Raw genomic sequence first — 20599 nt, forward strand, 5'->3', positions numbered from 1 at the left:
ATGTCATATGGGATAATGGTCTGCCACAACACATCTTTAATAAAGAAAGTCTTCATTGTTCAAAAGTGCACTGTAAGATTAATAGATGCTGTTTGCCAGTGATCATCTTATAGATATCTGTTTAAGGAATTAGGTATATTACCACTGCTTCACACTATATTTATTCCCTTGTGAACTTTGTCGTAAGTAACCCAATACAATTCAAAAGGAATGAGGATGTACATAATTACAATACCAGAAGGAAAAGCGACACTCATTACTTATTTATTTGAAATCAATAAGCAGTGGGCCCTCGTAATCAAAGAATAAGGTGAGCGTCACCTATCCAGCTGATGGCTGGGTATGGAACTTAATGGGGTGAGGAGATGATGAATGACACCACTGCTCATCCACACTTTCGACTCTAGTTCCCAGTGGCAGCACCAGCTTTCATCACCTGTGTCAGTGCACTCAAGGAATGTGTTGCCTTCAACATTGAAACACTTCAGATGCTTCAGGCATACTGCCCCTCAGTTATCTTTTCTTGTTTGACACTCAGTGCCTGAGATATCTGCTGGCTGTAGACCTTATGGTAGCCTAACTCCTTCCAGATAATGTGTTGCACACTCCTGAAGCTGATGTCAAAATCCTTTGCAAGAGCATGAATGATAATGTGCCAGTCTGCCCTAATCACATCATCAAGTACTGTTTTTTTATTGTCCATAATGGATGAGGCTGGCCTACCAGATTGACCAGCATCTTGAATTGTGACAGAACTTGGTGGATCATTCCACAATGGCGGTTTTCAAGAGACATGCTGCCAAATACACATTTGTCCCATGTGCCAGCAGTCCTTGTGAGTTGTCCTCTAGTATCTATTTTTCTTAGTTTGTGCTCTTGGACCACTTCTGTTGGAATGAATTTCTGAGTTTCTAGGCAGCATTGCTCATTGAGGAGCAGGTATTTAAGGAATAGTGTAGACAGTACAAGGAAGAGTCACCTGCATGAAGAAGCATGAGTATAGTGTGAGGACATTGGCTGTCAATGACTTTTGGTATTGGCAGTGGGCCAGTGGCCTTGATGGACGGGAGAGTGTGTGTTGTCAGCCACCTAACATTTCCTGTGGTTTCTATTATGTAACATGGTGCTGGGCAGAGCTTCCCCAGTAAATCAGTACCAGAAGAGTTTCATTGCATAGTAATTTCGTGGTTCAACTTCACCAAGTTTTATAGATATTATCCACTAAGTGGTGACTTGACTGTTGCATGTCTATTCCGTCCACATTCTATACTATAATAATAATAATAATAATAATAATAATAATTGTTATTATTATTATTATTATTATTATAGAATGAAATTTTCACTCTGCAGCAGAGTGTGCGCAGCTTTGAAACTTCCTGGCAGATTAAAACTGTGTGTCGGGCCAAGACTTGAACTCCGGACCTTAGCCTTTTGCGGGCAAGTGTTCTACCAACTGAGCTACCTAAGCATGACTCACGCCCCGTCCTTACAATTCTACTTCCACCAGTGCCTCGTCTCCTACCTTCCAAACTTCACATTATTATTATTATTATTATTATTATTATTATTATTGGCAGAATCCATGCAATCATAGTCAGTATTGCTGGTATTCATATGTGACTTTGCACGAGCAATTAGCTTTTGATATCTTGGTTCACCTCTTTGTATTATTTGTTGAAGGATTTTTTGTTGTTGTAATTATCTGTCGTGTACAATGCAAGTTACTATAAGACTATGTTTCATGCACAGCTGGATTTGTAATTGTGTTGTATCATGTTTAATTAAACATACTGAGTTGTTGCTGGCTAATTAGCCTAATGGATTGAGCTCAACAAATACAGTTTATATTAGCACATAACTGGTCCATACTTAGAAGTTACAGTAAAATTGTTGCATGATTGTGTGAGTCTTGGCATATGTTGTATATCAAACTTAAACAAATTTAATAAGCTTACTTTAGCATAAAAATAATAATATTTGTGGCACACTAATTAAACTGACTAGTCATTTGAACTGTTTGCTGTATTAAAATTTCTCCCAGGTCATAAATTTCCATTTATCAAATATTTCCAGTACTGCTTAAAGTCTCATCTTAACCAGTTGATCACATATATTATCTTGTGTGTCAGTAAAGCTGCCTTAGAGTATAAGACTGCATCTTTAACAGTTTTGAGTATGCTGAATTGAGAAATTATTCTGTCCAAAAGATGGTTAAATGAAAGAAAGTGAATTTTTGGACAGTTGTCAGAATAATAATTTAGGATGTTGCTGTTTAAAGTCAGACCAAAAGTGTTGCTTTCTTTCAATGAAAATTTGTAATTGTGTGTGAATTTCAATTACTAGAATAATATTTTAATATTTGTTTTCTTTTTATTGCCTGTTCTGTCCTCTAATCTTAAGGTTGTTCTGGTACATCCTTCCTACATTTACTGTCTTGGTAAAAGTCAGTAATACTTTTCATTTGGTGAATACAATGGGACTTCATCTGAGATATGAAGGATCTTGCACATTAAGAAAATTTTGGGGCTGTGTGCCATTAGTAACCGTTTGTAGGATTTAGACCACAGACTGTTTTGAAGAATACAAGTACCATAAATTTACAGCTATTCTGGCACCAGCCTTATGCATACAGATATTAGAGCCATTTGGTGTAATTTTAAAGTAAATATACTTAGTTGTGACTATTTATTAATCAAGTTTCATATGTAATATTTTTAATATGCAATTATCTTATGTTTTTAATTGAGCAAGAATTGTGTTTATTAAAGGTTGTGTGTCTTTTTTTTCCGTGTATTCTGACTGTGTCCATGTTGCACACTGGATCTGAGAAATTGTGAAATAAATATTATTGATGGGATTTTTTTTCTTCACTGAGATCAGATCAAAACCATTTCCCAGCCTGCTCTCTGCCATTTCAACATTCTTCATTCTTCAGTGGATGTCTACTGATACCTGTCCTTCAGCAACTAAGAAAAGAATAACAGCCATGTGGTTCTGTTTGGAACAAAATTTTGTCACGATAGTTTATATTTTTGCTTTACTGCATGCATGTTAGACAGATGAAAATGTCACACTAATCCCTTGCATACATGTCAGTGCTTATATACCCACATTGGAGTTGCACTGGATTGCATATACCTTGCAGCAATGCCCTCCATTGGAACTTTTGGAAAAGAAGTAGGATAGGACTAGATGAAGGTTGCGCAGGAGCATGGCCTTTGCCTAATCAGTGAAACCATTCCTGCATTCATCTTAGCAACTTCTGAAAACCATGAAAAAAAACCAAATCAAGTTTTAAAGTTAAAAACTGTGTATATCTTTGGGGCAGCATAACCCACGGTGCACAAATTACCCAAACTATTATCATCCAGTATTTGAGAATGTCGCACTTAGTGACTTCCAACAAACTTTACACATAATTTCAAACTTTATTTAAACTTTTTATTGTTGTCACTCTCTATAAAAGAATGAAAGGAAAAGACTTTACTGCTTATTACATTTTTGTGTTCAGTTTTTAATTTATTGCTTCTTTGCTACTAACTCTATTCAGAACCCATTTTGCACACATTATCCTCATATACCAGTGACCTTTGAATCCCTATTCTTCAAGAATCAAACTCCCATGCACTACAATCAACTCATTTGTAAAGTAATCAGGAGGTTGAAGCTATTTTATACTTGGGAGTTTGATTCTCCAAAGGTTCTGGGGGATGGTTTACAGGCGTGTACCTACAGCAAGTCAACACAAATCAGTCAGTGTCAGCAGACAGATGAGCAATTGGATTAAAATTAGCACAGAAAATAAAAATAAAAGACGTGATGAAATTTAGTCGAGGTCACTCTGATGAAGGTCTGTTTAGCAACATTAGATACATTGCAATGTAAAAACTATCATTTTTGACAGCTGTTGGGTATTCCTGAAAGCTCCATTAACCACATGGCAAAAATAGAACTACTCAGAATGGAAATGAAGAGACTGAGAAGAGGTTCAATGTAGAATGATAACCAACTGTTTGAAATTTTGTGAAGCTTATGCCCAAATTGATCAGTACTTTAGAAGGAAACAGACACACTGAAAATGAGTGGGTTACTGTTAAGAACATAGGGCAGGCAAATTGGAGCTATGCAGAGAGAAATTAGATGCTTTGAACTGATTTGTCTTGCATAAAATAATGAGAGACTGCTAAAATATAGTCAAGAACATGTACAACATGGTGATAAATATTCAGGTTTTCTTAGTGTTACAAGTCATTGAGGTTACCATGAATAGAAGACAATAATATTTTTCTTAACAAAATTGGTGATGGTTGAAGATAGAAAAGGTACAACAAGAAAGTTTTTCATTCCAAATAAAATGGGTATTACCAGTTAGAGCTAAATTAGATAAATATACAGTAAAGGAAACCAATAAAAATATTCACAGAAAAATCTCTTTAAACCACAGTTTTTTATATTATAACTACATGTACTACTAACCTGGCTATAAATAGAATACCAAAGTGAAAACACTGGAGGAGATTCAAAAAACAGGTAGTCAGGTATCACATTGTGAAAGAAGCATGGATCTCCAATTCGAACACCACAGGCAGCAATCAACAATGAGATACAAACAGGAACTGTCAGATTTACTGGAAATGCATAGCTGAATCCTTGAATCAGAATTTTGCATGCAAATTTTCCTGAAAAAGAACAAGTACAACAAATAAGAATTGCTTATCTGTAAGAATTTGTAAATATTTACAAAAAGGAAACTGAAATATTTCTGGTGTGTAAATATAAGAGAAAAATAACTTTTTGTAATATTCTGTGTATAGCAGTGTAAATGTCATGCTTATGCTCCACTTATTCAATTACTTATTTTATCAACTTATAACAGAAGAACTTACAGAAAATGATGACTTAACCCCATATGCTATGTTCATTTAAAAAGTAAGAAACAGCACATAGTGTCTCCAATAACTTTGGAAATTATTATGGAACCCTTCAGAAACATTTTGCCAGGCAATAGTGTGTATGGGCTTTTAAACAAAGATCCTCCATTTCAAAATTTTTCTGAGAATAGAATATGTGCACACTTCATAGCTGATTGCTAATTACATTGTGGGGGAGAAACACATTGTTTCCAGTGATTTTTTATTTCTTCCTCCTTCATTTCCTAACCTTCCTTTCTTTCCTTATACCATATGGCTGACAGTGGGATGTGGTTTAGTTTTAGAAACATTACTGATTTGATGTTTCCTATGCTGCATGATGTGTAGAGTGAATATAAGAGCACAGAATTTATCTATAAGAAATTGAAGCTCAGGGTACGTATTTACTATTTAATTTGTACTGATTCACAATCTTATTTTTGCATGTTTCAGAGCGTCTTGTTTTTATTTGGGTAGAGATTCATCTAGAATGAATATTCCACTCCACAGCAGAATGTGAACTGTTTTGAAACTTCCTGCAGATTAAAGCTCCGTGCCAGGATTGGACATGGACCCAATATGTTGTCTTTTGGGGGCATTGCTCTTAACAGTGAGATATCCAGCCGTGATCATCAACCACCCTCACACCTTCATGCTAGAAAAATATTCTAATTTTGCATGATATTATGAAATGCTTAAAACTTCTTGATATTTCAAGTAGACATGAGTGGCAATTTGACAGTCATCACTTACCAAAAATGTAACACAGATATGCTCCCAGAATATGTATTAGAAGTACATAGAATGCTGTGTTGTTCCAGGCATCAATATCTACAGTTTCACCTGTTGAAACAGCATCATGTAAGTCTGGTAGACTATCAGGCATAGTTACTGCTTTTATCTGAAATGGAAAAGAATGTTAGTTATAAACTTGTTTAATCTCTTATAACTTTCAATATATAACACAAAATCACTTATTGAAGGGTGGCTCATTCACAGATATTAGTTTATGTCAGACTATTACTGATATATGGCAGTGCTTTTATTAGGCATCCATAAAGCACAATTACCTCAGTTACAAGAATTTTGTGTGCACCGAAGGCATTTGGAACCAATGAAAAGAATCCATCAACATTTTCTTCTTGGAGGAACAATATGAACACTACAGAACAGAAAAATGCTATCATCTTCCAAAGAGAAATAAAAACATAGCTGAAGTACCGTGTTTCTTTCAGTCTTTCAATCATTTTGCCTAGTGATTTTGTAAACCCTGTCAAAAGAAAAAGTATAACTTTCACTTTCATTCAAATACTGTCATCGTATTAAAGTAATTTGTATTAGCTTAGCTGCATTACCAAGTGGAGAATCTTTTGTAAAGGCTACATAGTTCTCCCACCATCCACAAGAAATAAATATTACAGAAACTGGAATCAGCCATAGCTGGGGTTTCTGACCACCTTCTAACATGGGCCACACTATGAATCCAGTTGCTTGTGCAGCTAATGCAACAAGATCAATTATAACTTTGATGAATCTCTTGCTTTCCTTGCTGCTCCTCGATAGCATTCCTGGAATATAATAATGGAAAGTGTGAGAATATAGTTGTTGTGCAGATAGGAAAGAGTTAGAAGTTAACTGTACTCACAGAAGTCACATTAAAAATTAAATAGTACAGCACTCATGAAACATAAAAAATGTTGTTCATTCAAAATGCTTCCTGATACATCATTTTAATCAGTGGTCATAGACAGCACAGGTTTGTTGTCACTGTTGGAGCAGACAAGTTTTATTTATTTATTATTTATCTTGCCGTGTAACACAAAATTTTAATGAGCTATCTGTTGCAAGAAAATATGTGTCAATTGTGTTATACTATGCTTGTCATTATACTTCTCCATTTTAGTATATAAACTATCAAAGCATGAATTCTTTTTATCAAGTCTAATGTTTTGTGATTCATTAATATAAAATTATGAAATTCATTAACTCAATAAGAAAAGGGGATTACTGACAGAGAGTAACATATAATTATTTCTTTTGCAGATATCTTAACAATTTAAACAGAAGTGTACTATCTGCTTCATCTTCCTCTCATAACTCCATTCATTTCATAATGTTTGTCTAGTAAAAATTACAGTGAAGCTGCAGAAGAACTTGCATCTAAATCCTGTCAATATATTAGCATTTAATAATGTGTATAAACTTGAAATATAAAAATCAATTTTGATTAATATATCTTGTTACAGCAAAGTTCTTCGTGTTTAGACTAAATGGTTTTTCCATTATTTCTGCAATTCTAAGATCATATTTAATAGTTACAAAAGCTAAAATTCAGTAGAGACAGAAATGAAATAATTTTAAGTATTCTTACCGAGAAGACCAGGTACAAAACACACACAGTTAGTAAGCATGGCTCCTTTAATAACATCGAGATTTGGAAGCACACAAAATAACAAGATAGCCATTCCAACAGCATGTAAACTTTCCATGACAAAAACAATTAAGAATTCTGGGACTGTAGGCTTTTTGCTAGATTTGAAAAAACAAATTCTAGCGGAACGAATAAATGAACCCACTTCAGGCACCAAATAGGCTATCATTATGCACCACATCCATGCTACTCGTTCTTCATCTGGGAGTGTGGCCTTGAATTGCTTTTCCCTTCCTGTAAAAAGAAAGAAAGGAAAGGAAATTGAATAATTCAGTTATAATTACTTCATTCAGTTATCATGTCCTGTAAATCCCAACATGGGAGACAGCCCTCAGGGATGTGGAACAATTTAAGGTATAAACTGACAAAAATGAGCAACTGTATGAAAAGTGATCATAATTAACTGTCACTGAACTGCTATAAACTATTAGTAATTATTGAAGCAAAATTTAAAGCAAAAATATCAGAATAACTTCTGCTTCAATAAAAGTTGCTGCTTGCTCAGTTATTTTTTATAACAACAGTTTACCTCTGACTTGCAGGAAAATATCTACTTGAGTACTCTAGTATCTATCATATAGTAATAGTTCTCATTATGCCATAAGAATAGAAGAATTTTTACAATAAATGTTATTACTTATTTTGAGCTAAATGGAATCTTCATTGTTTGAATCTAAACATCAGATACATTGTGGAAGGTGTACCAAATCAGGTATGTTTCTAATTTTCTTTTTAATCTATATAATTATCAAAATTCTTGTTTCCATTTAATGAGAGTTTACAGAAAACATTGGCCACCAAATGAAGACCTTCATTCTAAATCCTGGTAAAAGGGGCATAGTCTGCATGAAAATTCCTCTCATTTCTTCTATTGGGGTTGCCTCACGCATGGAAAGGCCATATCCTTTCCACTGTAGTTACATTTCATTTCAGTAAAATACCTTTAATATGAACCTTTCTATGTGATAGTGTTAACTTACCTAGATCCCTGTTGCAGTAGAGTATCTCTTTGTCCTTGCGCAACTGTGATGTCATGAATAGAGTAGTACCCTTTGCTATCACCCCTGATCCCAAGACAATAATGAAGGTTAGCAAATAGGCTACAATTTTGAGCATTTGAACAGTAATTTCGAGACATTTCTGGTTTGCCATAGAACCACTGTCCATCTTTGGTGGTGGATTGCGGAAGACATCCCATCCTTTTGTCTCAACTTGGGTTCTCTGGCTGAAATAAAACAGTAATATCATTACTACTGAGAAAGAAAAAAAACTCATTTTACTTGAATGAAAAAATACACATTCTAATTTGTAGATATAGTGCAGTAGCTTTTAATGTTAATTTTTTGGCAGGGGTTTTACATATCCTAAACAGTGTCATTTAAGTTTGAAAATTACATTGTCTTATGAACATAACATTGTAGACTGCTAATTTTAAGTATCTCTTTGACAAAACTAACAGAAAAACACATTTTTACTGTGTGTTCTAATATGAATCACATATAAAACATCTTTAAATGGCTAATATTATACACTTTTACTGCAACTACTTTTTCTAGAAACTTGTTGAGATCTTAAAGCACATAAAAGCTTCTTAATTGTTTTAATGAGATCAATTCATCTTTTGAAAAGATTACACATAAATCATATTATGTATATTCATTATTATTAAACTATAGAATCTTATTTTAATAAATACATGTATAAACATAGATATAAGGGTATAGATATCTAAGTAGCTCCATCTGCTCCATAAGTTAGCTCACATGACATCTGCTGTGTTAAGAAGAAGCAAAAAAGAATCCTATCTTGATAATATAATCAAAACATTGATAATTAAGGAATCAGTTACAAAACATAATTGGGATGATCAACTTCTCCAAAACAAGAATGTAAAGGGTGAATTTTAAGTACAAATCAGTTTACTCATAGTCAGTTTTAAAACTTGAAACTTCCTAACAGAATAAAACTGTGTATTAGCCTGAGACTCAGTTCCAGAACACTGCCATTTGTGGACAACACTCTTACTGATTTAAGTTACACAGGCAGAGTCACAACCCACCTTCACAGAATTCATTATGAGAATCCTATTATCTACATTCCAAACTGCACAGAAGTTCTCCAGCATACCTTGTTGGACTAGTACTTCTGAGTGAAAGGATATGTTGGTGAAATGGCTTATCCACAGTCAGAGGGGGTGAGATATATTCAGAATGAACTCACTGTGAAAGGCAAGGAACTGGGATTAGTTCCATTGTCTGTCACACAATTTTAATTTGCCAAAAATTTCACCGATAGTAGTTGCTTCACCACATACTAAAAGATTCAATATGAGAACAACTCCCAAGGGTGATACCCAGCTAGGCACCTAGGCACTCAGCAGACCTTACATGAAGTTTACAAGTTATAAGAGAGGCACTGAAAAATTGAAACTGTAAAGTCAGTTTGTGCATTATGGCTAGTCAACTCAATTTGTAATAGCGTTGCCCCCAAAAGTTGAGCTTTTTGTTTTTCTAGTAGAAGGACACCCTTTCTTTCTTTCTGTGGCCATGGGTGAGTGCATTTGGCTATATATGTGGCTGTATGCATGAATATGTGTACTTCTACTAGAGAAAGAACAAGATCTTGAAAGTTAGTGGTGGATTATATTTTCCATTTATTACATTACTGCTAAAGGCAGATGAGTAAGCAAGGCAAAAGCTTCTTTCCTGTTTGCATGGTATATTACAACTGTCTTGGATCATTGCCTCTGTTTCCAGAAAGAAGGAGACGAAAGACAGGAGTCCACAGACGATCAGGGATCCATTACAAACAGGAAGCAGCTACATGTGTAGTGGTGTTGTGTGGAGTGGATTAGGTGGTTTTTCTGGTTGGATGGTTTTGGAAGTGTAAAAACAGGGATTTGGTCTCAGAGGGTTCATGGAAAACATAGATGAAAGGTAGAACCAGGAAACATTGGTTTTATGATTGTAAATTGTTATTAGTTGTGTTGGGAAATAACCAGGGCTCTAGGCACACATAGGAAGTACTGAAGCAGAAATAGTCATAGGCAGTGAAAGCTGACTAAAGCTGGAAATGAGTTCAACTGAAGTTTTTACCAAGGACCGGATGGTATTCAGAAAGAATAGGTTAAATTCAGTTGATGTTGGCATGTTTGTTACTGTTGAAAGTAATCTATATTGTAGTGAAATTGAAATAGAGAGTGGCCACAAATTAGTATGTGTAGATATTATACTTCACAACTGGAATAAATTAATAATTGGCTCCTTTTAGCGACCCTTCAATTCAGATTATACAGTTGCTGAAAGGTTCAAGCAAAATTTGACTATCAGTGACTTCAATCTCCCATCGACTTGTTGGCAAAAATACATGTTTAAAGTTGTTGGTAGACATTAAATTGTACTAAATACAGCATCCAAAAACTATTTTGATCATTTAGTTCAGAAGCTCACACAAAGTGTAGGCCTATATGGTTTGAATAACTTACTAGACCTCTTGGCAATGTACAGTCCTGAACAAATAACAAGGCAGATACAGGGTTAGTGACCATAAGGTTGTTGCAGGGAGACTAAATACCATAACATCAAAATCCACCAAAAATAAATGCAAAATATACCAACTGAAAATAGCAGATAACAATCTGCTTGATGGCTTCTGAAGAGACAGTCTCCATTCATTCCAGACCAACTATGTAAGCACAGAGTAGGTGTGGTTTAATTCAGATAACTAGTATTGGCTACAGTTGAGAAATTCATACCAAGTAAATTTATAAGGGACAGAACAGAGCCTTCATGTCACACAAAACAGGTAAGGACACTGTTTCAGAAGCAACAAAAACCATGCCAGATTTAAAAGATGGGAAAATCATAAGATTGCTGATGTTTTACAGAAGGTTAGAATGGACTTCAATGTGAGATGCCTTTAATAGATTCCACACTGGAACTCTGTCTCGTAATTTTGGTCATATATAAAGTGCACCAGGGGTAACAAACAATCAGTACCTTCACTGTGTGATATCAATGGTAATGTTATCAAATATCGATGACAGCACCATTAAAACGGTGTTACTAAACATAGTTTTCCAGACTTCCTTCACAAAAGATGGTGCAGTAAATATTACAGATTTCAAATTAAGAACAGCTGCCAGCATGAGTAGCTTTAGAAATACGTGCAGACTGTGTAGTGAAGCAACTCAATTACTTAAAAAAGGTAAGTCTTACAGTGCAGACTGCATACCAATTAGTTTCTGTACAGGGTATGCCAATGTAATAGTTCCATATTCAATATTCATATATAGCTGCTCACCCGACAAAATATGATGCATAAGGACAGGAAAGTAGCACAGCCCACACCAATATACAAGAAAGAAATTGAAGTAATCCAATGAAATATAGACCCACATCACCGAAAAGAATTCGTGGTAAGAGTTTAGAACATATACTGTGTTCAAACATTATTAAATACCTCAAAGAAAATGATCTATTAACACATCTACATCTACATGATTATTCTTCAATTCACAGTCAAGTACCTGGTGGAGGTTTCATCGAACCACATCAAAGCTAGTTTCTACTATTCCACTCTCCAACAGCACATGTAAAGGCTGTGTAAAGGAACACCAACAAAATGTTTACACACTCTAAGGAGAACGTTTGTGATTGAAATTTCATGACACAGTCCTGCAGCACAAAAAAAACCAACCACCTTCATTTTAATGACTGCCACCCTAATTTATGTGTCATATCTGTGGCACTCTCTCCCCCATTTCATGATAATACAAAATAAGTTACCCTTCTGTGAACTTTCTCTATGTCCTCCATCAATCCTGTCTGATGTGGATTCCACACTGAGCAATGTCCCAGAATAGGGCAGATGAGTGTTATGTACTGATTGCGTCTTGGTAGTGGAGTACTTTGTGTTTTCTGCCAGATTTCGAGAGAGCGTATCATTGTGGAAACTACGATAAAGCATCTTGTATTGAAGCTGGCACTAAATTTTGAGCTTCTGTAAAACTTCGCCAATCTTGGGGATTTTGTGTTCTTTTAAATTTGGAATGCTTTTTTTCGTTGCTTCTGCAATAGTGTTCTGACCTGTTTTTCGTTTCAAGGGAAATCAATAACCATATCTTATTAATTTATGTGGTATATATCTCTCAATTTCAGGTGATACTATTTCTTTGAATTTAACCCACGTCTGGTCAATGCTCACGTAATCAGATTAGAAGGAGTAGAGACTGTCTCGTAGGAAGGTGTGAAGCGAATTATTATCTGCTTTCTTGACCAGATGTATTTTGCGTTTATTTTAGGCGGGTTTGGATGTTAAGGTATTCGGTCTAACTACAACAGCATTGTGGTCATAATCCCTGTGTCTGTCAAGATGCTCCTAATCTGGTCAGGATTATTTTTTGCTAAGAGGTCAAGTCCATTAATAATGGGACCTATATTTATACTCCTGTTTACTTTGATAAATCACCACATTTATTTAACAGTAAAGGCTGACGCCCACTTGTACAGGTAGTTGCTGTTTAATTTTTGTCCAATCCACATAGTGTCATTGTCGAGCAGCTGTAAAGATTCGATGCAGTTCTTCAGTCAAGCTAATATTCAGCAGGCTATTTTATGTGTGTATAAGTTGGAAGAGGGATGAGGAGTCAGGGATGATTTGAGCCGAAACAGTAACCGATAAACAACAAAACTGTGACAGATTGTTATTTGTGGCGTAGTTTCCAACTAAAATTCGCCAGCCGCTGTGACCGAGCGGTTCTAGGCGCTTCAGTCCGGAACCACGTGGCTGCTACGGTCGCAGGTTCGAATCCTACCTCGAGCATGGATGTGTGTGATGTCCTTAGGTTAGTTAGGTCAAGTAGTTCTAAATTTAAGGGACGGATAACCCCAGATGTAAAGTCCCATAGTGCTTAGAGCCATCTGAGCTAAAATTCCTGATGTTCAGAATTTTGAAATCAGAAGTCGTTGTGGAAAAGCCCTATGGAAATTTTCTCTCTCTCTCTCTCTCTCTCTCTCTCTCTCTCTCTCTCTCTCTCTTCCTCTTCTTCTATTTTTTGTCTGCTTGGGTTCCTACGCTATATTTTTCGTTAGAGAATAATGAAATTTGTATACGTTAACGGATAGTGCGAAATGAATACTTACAAAGCTGTGAAACAGAAGCTCCATATTTTCACGAGTCATTGATAAAAGCAAGTACATTTACATGCCGTGGAGTGGTTACACCGGTTCCCGTCAGATTACTCAAGTTAAGCACTTTCGGGTTTGGTTAGCACTTGGATGGTGACTGTCCAGTGTGCTGAATGCTGTTGGCAAGCAGGGTGCACTCAACCGTTGTGAGACCTATCGAGCTGCTACTTGACTAAGGAGTAGCAGCTTTAGTGTCGTAAACTGACAACGGCCGGGAGTGCAGTGTGCTGACCGCATGGCCCTCCATATCCGCATCCAGTGGTTGCCCGGTTGGTACTGTTGGACCTTTCGAGGTCTGTTCAGACGGGGAGAAAGAGAGAGAGAGAGAGAGAGAGTACATCTACAAAACTACTACAAAATTCACTTGGCTGAATGTTGATCGAACACTTTCAAACTATTTCCCTTCCATTCCGCTCTTGAATAGCATATGGGAAAAGCGGATACCTAAATTTTTCTGTGAGAGCTCTGAGTTCTCTTATTTTATGACGGTGATTATGTCTTCTATGTAGGTGAGAGTAACAAAATATTTTCGCATTCGGAGGAGAAAGTCTGTGACTGAAATTTCATGAAAATATTTCCCTGAAACGAAAACTTCGTATTATTAAGTGATTGCCACCCCAACTCTCGTATCACAGCTCGCACTCTCTCCGCTGTAATATCAAATGAGCTGCCCTTCTTCGAACTTTTCCGATATCCACTATCTGGTAGAGATCCCATACCGCGCAGCAATACTGCTCAGGAGAGGACTGTCAAGCGTAGTGTAGGCAGACTCTTTAGTTGGTCTGTTACATCTTCTAAGTGTTCTGCTAATACAGGCCTGTCTCTAGTTCGCCTTCCCTACATTTTATGTGAAGGTTCCACTTTAAGTTGTTCGTAATGTAATCCCTAGGTATTTAGTTAAATCGACAACATTTAAATTTGGGTATTTTTCGCGCAACCGAAATTTAACGGATTCGTTTTAGTACTCGTGTGGAGTACCTCACACTTGTTACTGAGTAGAGAAAATTGCCCCTTTCCACACCGTACAGATATCGCTTCTACATCATTTTGCAATTTGTTTTGATCTTCTAGTGACTTTACTAGACGATAAACGACAGAATCGTCTGAACACAGTCCGCAGCTCGTGGTCGTGCGGTAGCGTTCTCGCTTCCCACGCCCGTGTTCCCGGGTTCGATTCTCGGCGGGGTCAGGGATTTTCTCTGCCTCGTAATGACTGGGTGTTGTGTAATGTCCTTAGGTTAGTTTGGTTGAAGTAGTTCTAAGTTCTAGGGGACTGATGACCATAGATGTTAAGTCCCATGGTGCTCAGAGCCATTTGAAGCATTTTTTTTTTTTTTTTTTTTTTGTCTGTATACAGAGTAAGAGGGCTGCTGAGATTGTCTCCTAAATCGTTTATAGATTAGGAAAAGTACTTCCATGGAGAAGCCACAATGAATCATAGTGATATGTGTGGTGGAATAGGAACTATGTTCTGATCTATAGCAACTACAGATCAAAACGTGGTTCCTGTTCCACCACGCATCTGACCTATGGCAACAATAGATAAGCATATGTCCCTATTTCACCACATATATCACTATGATTCATTGTGCCTCTCTCCAAGGGAGTGCTGTTCCAAATGTGTAAACGATTATGTACGTATCTGACGTAGAAAAAAGTTGTCTTTTTTGCGCTGTTCTTTGGGTAAAATGTGCTCAAAAGAGTTATCGCAAAGCGAACGTAACACATCGCGAGAACCTCGCATGTTCTCCGCCCGGTACTTAGGCATCACGCAAGGACTTCGTTGGTGATTCCGACGCATGGTTAGAAAAGGAACACTTGGTAACACTTCCAAGTAAAACGACCATTTTGTATACTATTGTCCGAGTGTATACCTGTTTTAGTTGGTCCGTTAATGCAATTTCAGACTGCCACAGTGATGGAAAAGTAAACACCATTATTAACTTGAAATTACAGCGAGTTTGAACACGGTTTTGTTGAAGGAACTAGCCTGCAAATCACCATGGTCAAATTGTATCTTGAATATGCCTGTTTCTGAATACAGGCCATGTGTCTGACCACTGTACTGTTTCACTCGACCACGGTTGCTCCTTTAAATTTCATACTAATTCTTCACGGAAAGAAAGCGCTAATAGAGATATGAAGACTTTACATCTACGCGCTCTAGTTAAGTCTTTCCCTGTCAACATTTAGAATTTAGTTGAATTTTCAGTCAATACAACGTGTTAGTAGCCTACCATTTCGGCAGCCAGTGCTCCTTGCCACAATGACAATAAAAAGCTAGCATGAACTAGTTGATAATGAACGAACTGTTTTACATGTTCGTGAGAGTTCCCCCTCATGTGACAATTTTACAAGAATGTAACAGCTTCAAATACCCATTCAGTCAGCGAATACCTGTTCCTCCAGTATTATCACTCCAACCTACATAGGTAGGAATGATCATCAAAATAAAATAAGAGAAATCAGAGCTCGAACAGAAAGGTTTAGGTGTTCGTTTTTCCCGCTCGCTGTTCGGGAGTGGAATAGTAGAGAGATAGTATGATTGTGGTTCGATGAACCCTCTGCCAAGCACTTAAATGTGAATTGCAGAGTAGTCATGTAGATGTAGATACCTGAACCGAAACGAGCTGTTAGAATTCACGCGAACGTAACTTAGTTATAAGTGTGCATCATAACATATGGCGTCTTCCTGTCTGTGAGAACGTTCTAACAGATGCCAAACTAGAAAATTAAAGAAAGAACAAAGCAACTGTGCTCAGTGTGTAGCATGCTAGTGTTCCCTCCATCGCCTCACCAATTGCATAATTCCCTCAATTTTTTTATTGCATTTGCATTACAACCTCACTGAATAAATTTTTGGGTGCTCCAGTACTTATCTAGGAACCCGCCTACTTCATTCATATTACGCACAAAAAGGTGTGTGTACACACATTAAAGAAACACTTTTGAGCGACGTTACTATGGGACAGTCTGACCAAGGTTTACAATGATTTCTTATGGTCGTGAGACAAGTTCGGGCTCCGATATCTCCTGCCAAACACTTCAGTTTGTTATCCTTTCATCCCAAGTCCGAGCTCGCTTTGCGACTTGGCAGAAAAAGATCCGAAAGGTTTACAATGGGCAGCCTCACTTAACTCGAGCGAGGAATGAATCCTCAGAAACATCGACAAAGTCACTAATCATTTTCTCTTCCACTCTTTTTTTTACGGACTCAATTTTTATCCATATATAAATAGTTCTTCGACTTCAGAATCACTCTGCTATGGTTTATAAGCCCTACTTATTACTTTATTTCGGCTCAATGGAAAAAAAAGTGGGGAAGTGCCAGACTACGGATCCATAGGTCCTGGGTTCGATCCTCGGTTAATTCTAGAGTTTTCATGAGTCACTTTTCATTCTTTCACTTCTGTCAGTGTTTCTTAACGTGAAAAATACCAAATTCCGTTGTGGTTGGGAATCCAAGTAAAAATGTAAGTTCCCTTATAACTGGCTGGGTTAGTCAGTTCAAAGGCAACGTCATACCACTTGTAATATGACCTTGCCTAGTAAAGCCCTGTAATGTTTAAACCAGCCTTCGAGTTCGTATACATCTGCATGACTACTCTGCAATTCACACATAAGTGAACAGCGCAAGGTTTATAGAATCACCTTCAGACTATTTCTCTACCGTTCCAGTCTCGAACAGCATGCGGGAAAAACGAACTCTTAAATCTTTCCGTTCGAATTTTTATTACGATTTTCATTTCTCTCTGAGTAGTTTGGGGCCAACAAAATGTTTTCGCATTGAGAGGAGAAAGTTGGTGATTGAAATATCGTTAAAATATTTTGCCGCAATGAAAAACGCCTTTCTTTTAATGAGTGCCACCCCAATTTGCGTATCATATCCGTGACACTCTCTCCCTTATAATGCAAAATGAACTGCCCTTCTCTGAACTTTTTCGATGTCCTCCGTCAATCCTATCTGATACAGATCCCATACTGCGCAGCAGTACTCCAGAAGAGGACGGACAAGCGTAGTGGAGGCAGTCTCTTTAGTAGACCTGTTGCATCTTCTAAGTGTTCTGCCAATAAAACTCTGTCTTTGGTTCGTTTTGCCCACAACACATTTATGTATTTTGTTCGTACTTGTAATCCCTAGGTGTTTACTTGAAGTGACAGCCTTTAAATTTGTTTGCTTTATAGTGTTACCGAAATTTAAGGGATTCATTTTAGTACCCATGTGGATAACCCCAAACTTTTCCTTATGTAGAGTTATGGCAACTTTACTACCCAGTTGCTGTGAGGCAGTGACCCAGTGACTCAACAGGTGAATGTCATCCTCGGTCGGTCTAACAATTTGTTCTTTCATTTGTCGTTTCTTTCGCCTCTGGAAATGATTAAATGATGTGAAAAGGCAAGAGCGTACCACTTTTGACAGGATCGTGCTTAGTAAAGCACTGTGGTGTTCAATGTTCGGCTTGATTACAGTTTACCGTACAACTGTGTAATAAAACTTGGTAGCGGAAAGATTTCACAATTGTGTTTTATATATTTTTTAAATCCTGCTCATTGAACACAGTCTCTAAATTACCTTTTTGCACTATTAGGGGATTGATGGACCTAACTGTGGAGGTGAAATAAATCTTCAGTATAAGACAAGAAAGAAAATATCGCTAAAGTTCTATTAGATAACAGTAGTGCCTCCAGTACCGTACGAATGTGTATAAACTGGATCTCATCTGAAAAGGAAAACTCAAATATAGCCTACATGCAGCTTAAATGAAGTTCCTAGGGAAAGTGAAAGGTCGTACTTTACCAGACAGGCAGTAAAACGAAGGCATCAGACAAGAGCTGCAATGGCTTGCATTACATCCGATTGCCTCGGCCTGTTTTGGACGTCGTTTCAGTGACCGTGGGCTTCTTCTCTAAGCCAATCTGTTCCTGGAACGTAATGTCGCCACTCTAGCCAGACTTGTAGGTACTCACCTTCCGCCGTACAGGGGGGTGGTCTCGTCGTCATCGTCGGAGAAGTTGTCGTCGCTCATGTCGTTTCCTTTCACCGCCGCCATGGCCGCCTGTAACAACGGCAAAATATCACCCAGTGATACAGCGGTACAATCAGCCAAGAGAGGAGCTATCTAAAGCAGTACGATTAGTTGATATTGACTGAGTGTTTAAATTAACAAATACCAGTGCGCGCGTGACTTCACAGACAAGGCACATAATTTTTTGCTTATCTACATATTTATTTTAAAGCGTCTTTTTGAAAATGTTCATTTTAGCCCTTCTGGTCCTTAGTGGCCTAATTACAGCCCAGAAAAGAGCGACCTGACAGATCTGCAGTTGCAGTTTGCGAGTTGCGTCCAATCTGTTCTCCGTCGTGAGATTCATTGTTCACGACAGTAACTCCTTCGGATGAAACTGAAACATTCATTCTGTGAACGCTAGAAGGAAGAAAGATCTACACTTGGACAACACTTTCTTAAGCATTGTACGGAAATGTGTGCAATATTCAGCAGCTTTCCCATTCAATAGTGATAAACGCCAAGCCTTCAAGTCTTAAGTCAAGGAGTTTCCCTGAGGCACACTCCTTCTGTTCTGCACATGACTTCCTCCCAGTAGTTGAGAACGTTTCTCTGCGATGCTTGATTTATTCGTACAATCTCTTGCAATTTTTTTATTGTTTGATTAATTCTTTAGTTCTTTTATTAGTAAATTTTCTAATCAGCATTCTGTAAATTGTGTAGTGATTCGTTCCATGTAGCTTTGGTTCATATGGTCCCACGATAGATGATAGATAAATAAAACAAATAAAATAAAAATTAATTGATGGGAAGCATTACGCAAGAGACCATTCGTGTTGTTCTGTAGAATGGCTCTGGTGATGCCAACGATAAACTTATCCACAGAAGGAAGACTATGACCACGCAGAAGTTACTTCAAATTCAGGAATGAGTCCACGTCTGAGAGATCAATCTGTGCAGTTAGCGTACGCTCTTTACCCACGTGGGACTGAGCATTCAACAGACAACTTAGCGCTGAACGCTGCGCGATACGCCCAGGTCGCGGAACCTTCGGGATGTTGAAATCAAACGAATAGTACGTTTGGCCTGTCATTTCAAGCGACAGCGTGCAGCTCAGTCTGAAATACTCGTATTCAAGCAGACCAGTGAAAGAAGAAATGTTTTCTCAGAAATATGCTTCTCTTTGACACGAGGCGGTCCGAAGCTCAAACCACAACATCGTAAAGAAAATCATTGCACAATTAATCTAAACGTCTTTGTGTGGTCATGACAATCAGCGGATGCGTTATACCTCAAAATATGTTGCGAAAGTAACATATAAATAAGACGTCAAAAATTGTATCTGGTAGCGGTTATTGTGAAACGTATTTATTAACTGAGGAGCTGCTTGCAAATGACGTAGCGATTCCGATTTCGGAGACTGGCATTAATGGTCAAGTGAACGCTGCAGTGAACATCGGTCATAGGTAGAAATGGGAAAAACCGATACCGGTATTTTAGTTCTGATTAATCAGTATTTTTCGATATATGTTTGGTCTCGGCTATCATACGTTGTTATCAGGAGAAAGAAAACTGGCGTTCTACGGATCGGAGCGTGGAATGTCAGATCCCTTAATCGGGCAGGTAGGTTAGAAAATATAAAAAGGGAAATGGATAGGTTAAAATTAGATATAGTGGGAATTAGTGAAGTTCGGTGGCAGGAGGAACAAGACTTTTGGTCAGGTGAATACAGGGTCATAAATACAAAATCAAATAGGGGTAATGCAGGAATGGGTTTAATAATGAATAAAAAAAATAGGTGCACGGGTAAGCTACTACAAACAGCATAGTGAACGCATTATTGTGGCCAAGATAGACACGAAGCCCACACCTACTACAGTAGTACAAGTTTATATGCCAACTAGCTCTGCAGATGACGAAGAAATTGATGAAATGTATGATGAGATAAAAGAAATTATTCAGGCAGTGAAGGGAGACGAAAATTTAATAGTCATGGGTGACTGGAATTCATCAGTAGGAAAAGGGAGAGAAGGAAACATAGTAGGTGAATATGGATTGGGG

At 37.4% G+C, this 20599-nt stretch overlaps 1 protein-coding gene across 2 annotated transcripts in view; it reads right to left on the reverse strand.

Moving 5' to 3' along the window:
- Positions 1–20599, reverse strand: part of LOC126271949 (chitin synthase chs-2) — a 318553-nt gene that overhangs the window by 74687 nt on the left and 223267 nt on the right. For both annotated transcript variants that reach the window (XM_049974380.1, XM_049974379.1), the window contains exons 2-8: positions 18501–18589; positions 8325–8569; positions 7285–7578; positions 6269–6481; positions 5984–6183; positions 5667–5814; positions 4480–4682 (exon numbers count right to left, since the gene is read on the reverse strand). In XM_049974380.1, coding sequence (XP_049830337.1) covers positions 4480–4682; positions 5667–5814; positions 5984–6183; positions 6269–6481; positions 7285–7578; positions 8325–8569; positions 18501–18583 — 1386 coding nt within the window. In that variant the 5' untranslated portion in view covers positions 18584–18589. The remainder of the gene's footprint in view (positions 1–4479; positions 4683–5666; positions 5815–5983; positions 6184–6268; positions 6482–7284; positions 7579–8324; positions 8570–18500; positions 18590–20599) is intronic.

This window comes from Schistocerca gregaria, chromosome 5, assembly GCF_023897955.1.
Source record: "Schistocerca gregaria isolate iqSchGreg1 chromosome 5, iqSchGreg1.2, whole genome shotgun sequence".
In the NCBI taxonomy this organism is placed as follows: Eukaryota; Metazoa; Arthropoda; class Insecta; order Orthoptera; family Acrididae; genus Schistocerca; species Schistocerca gregaria.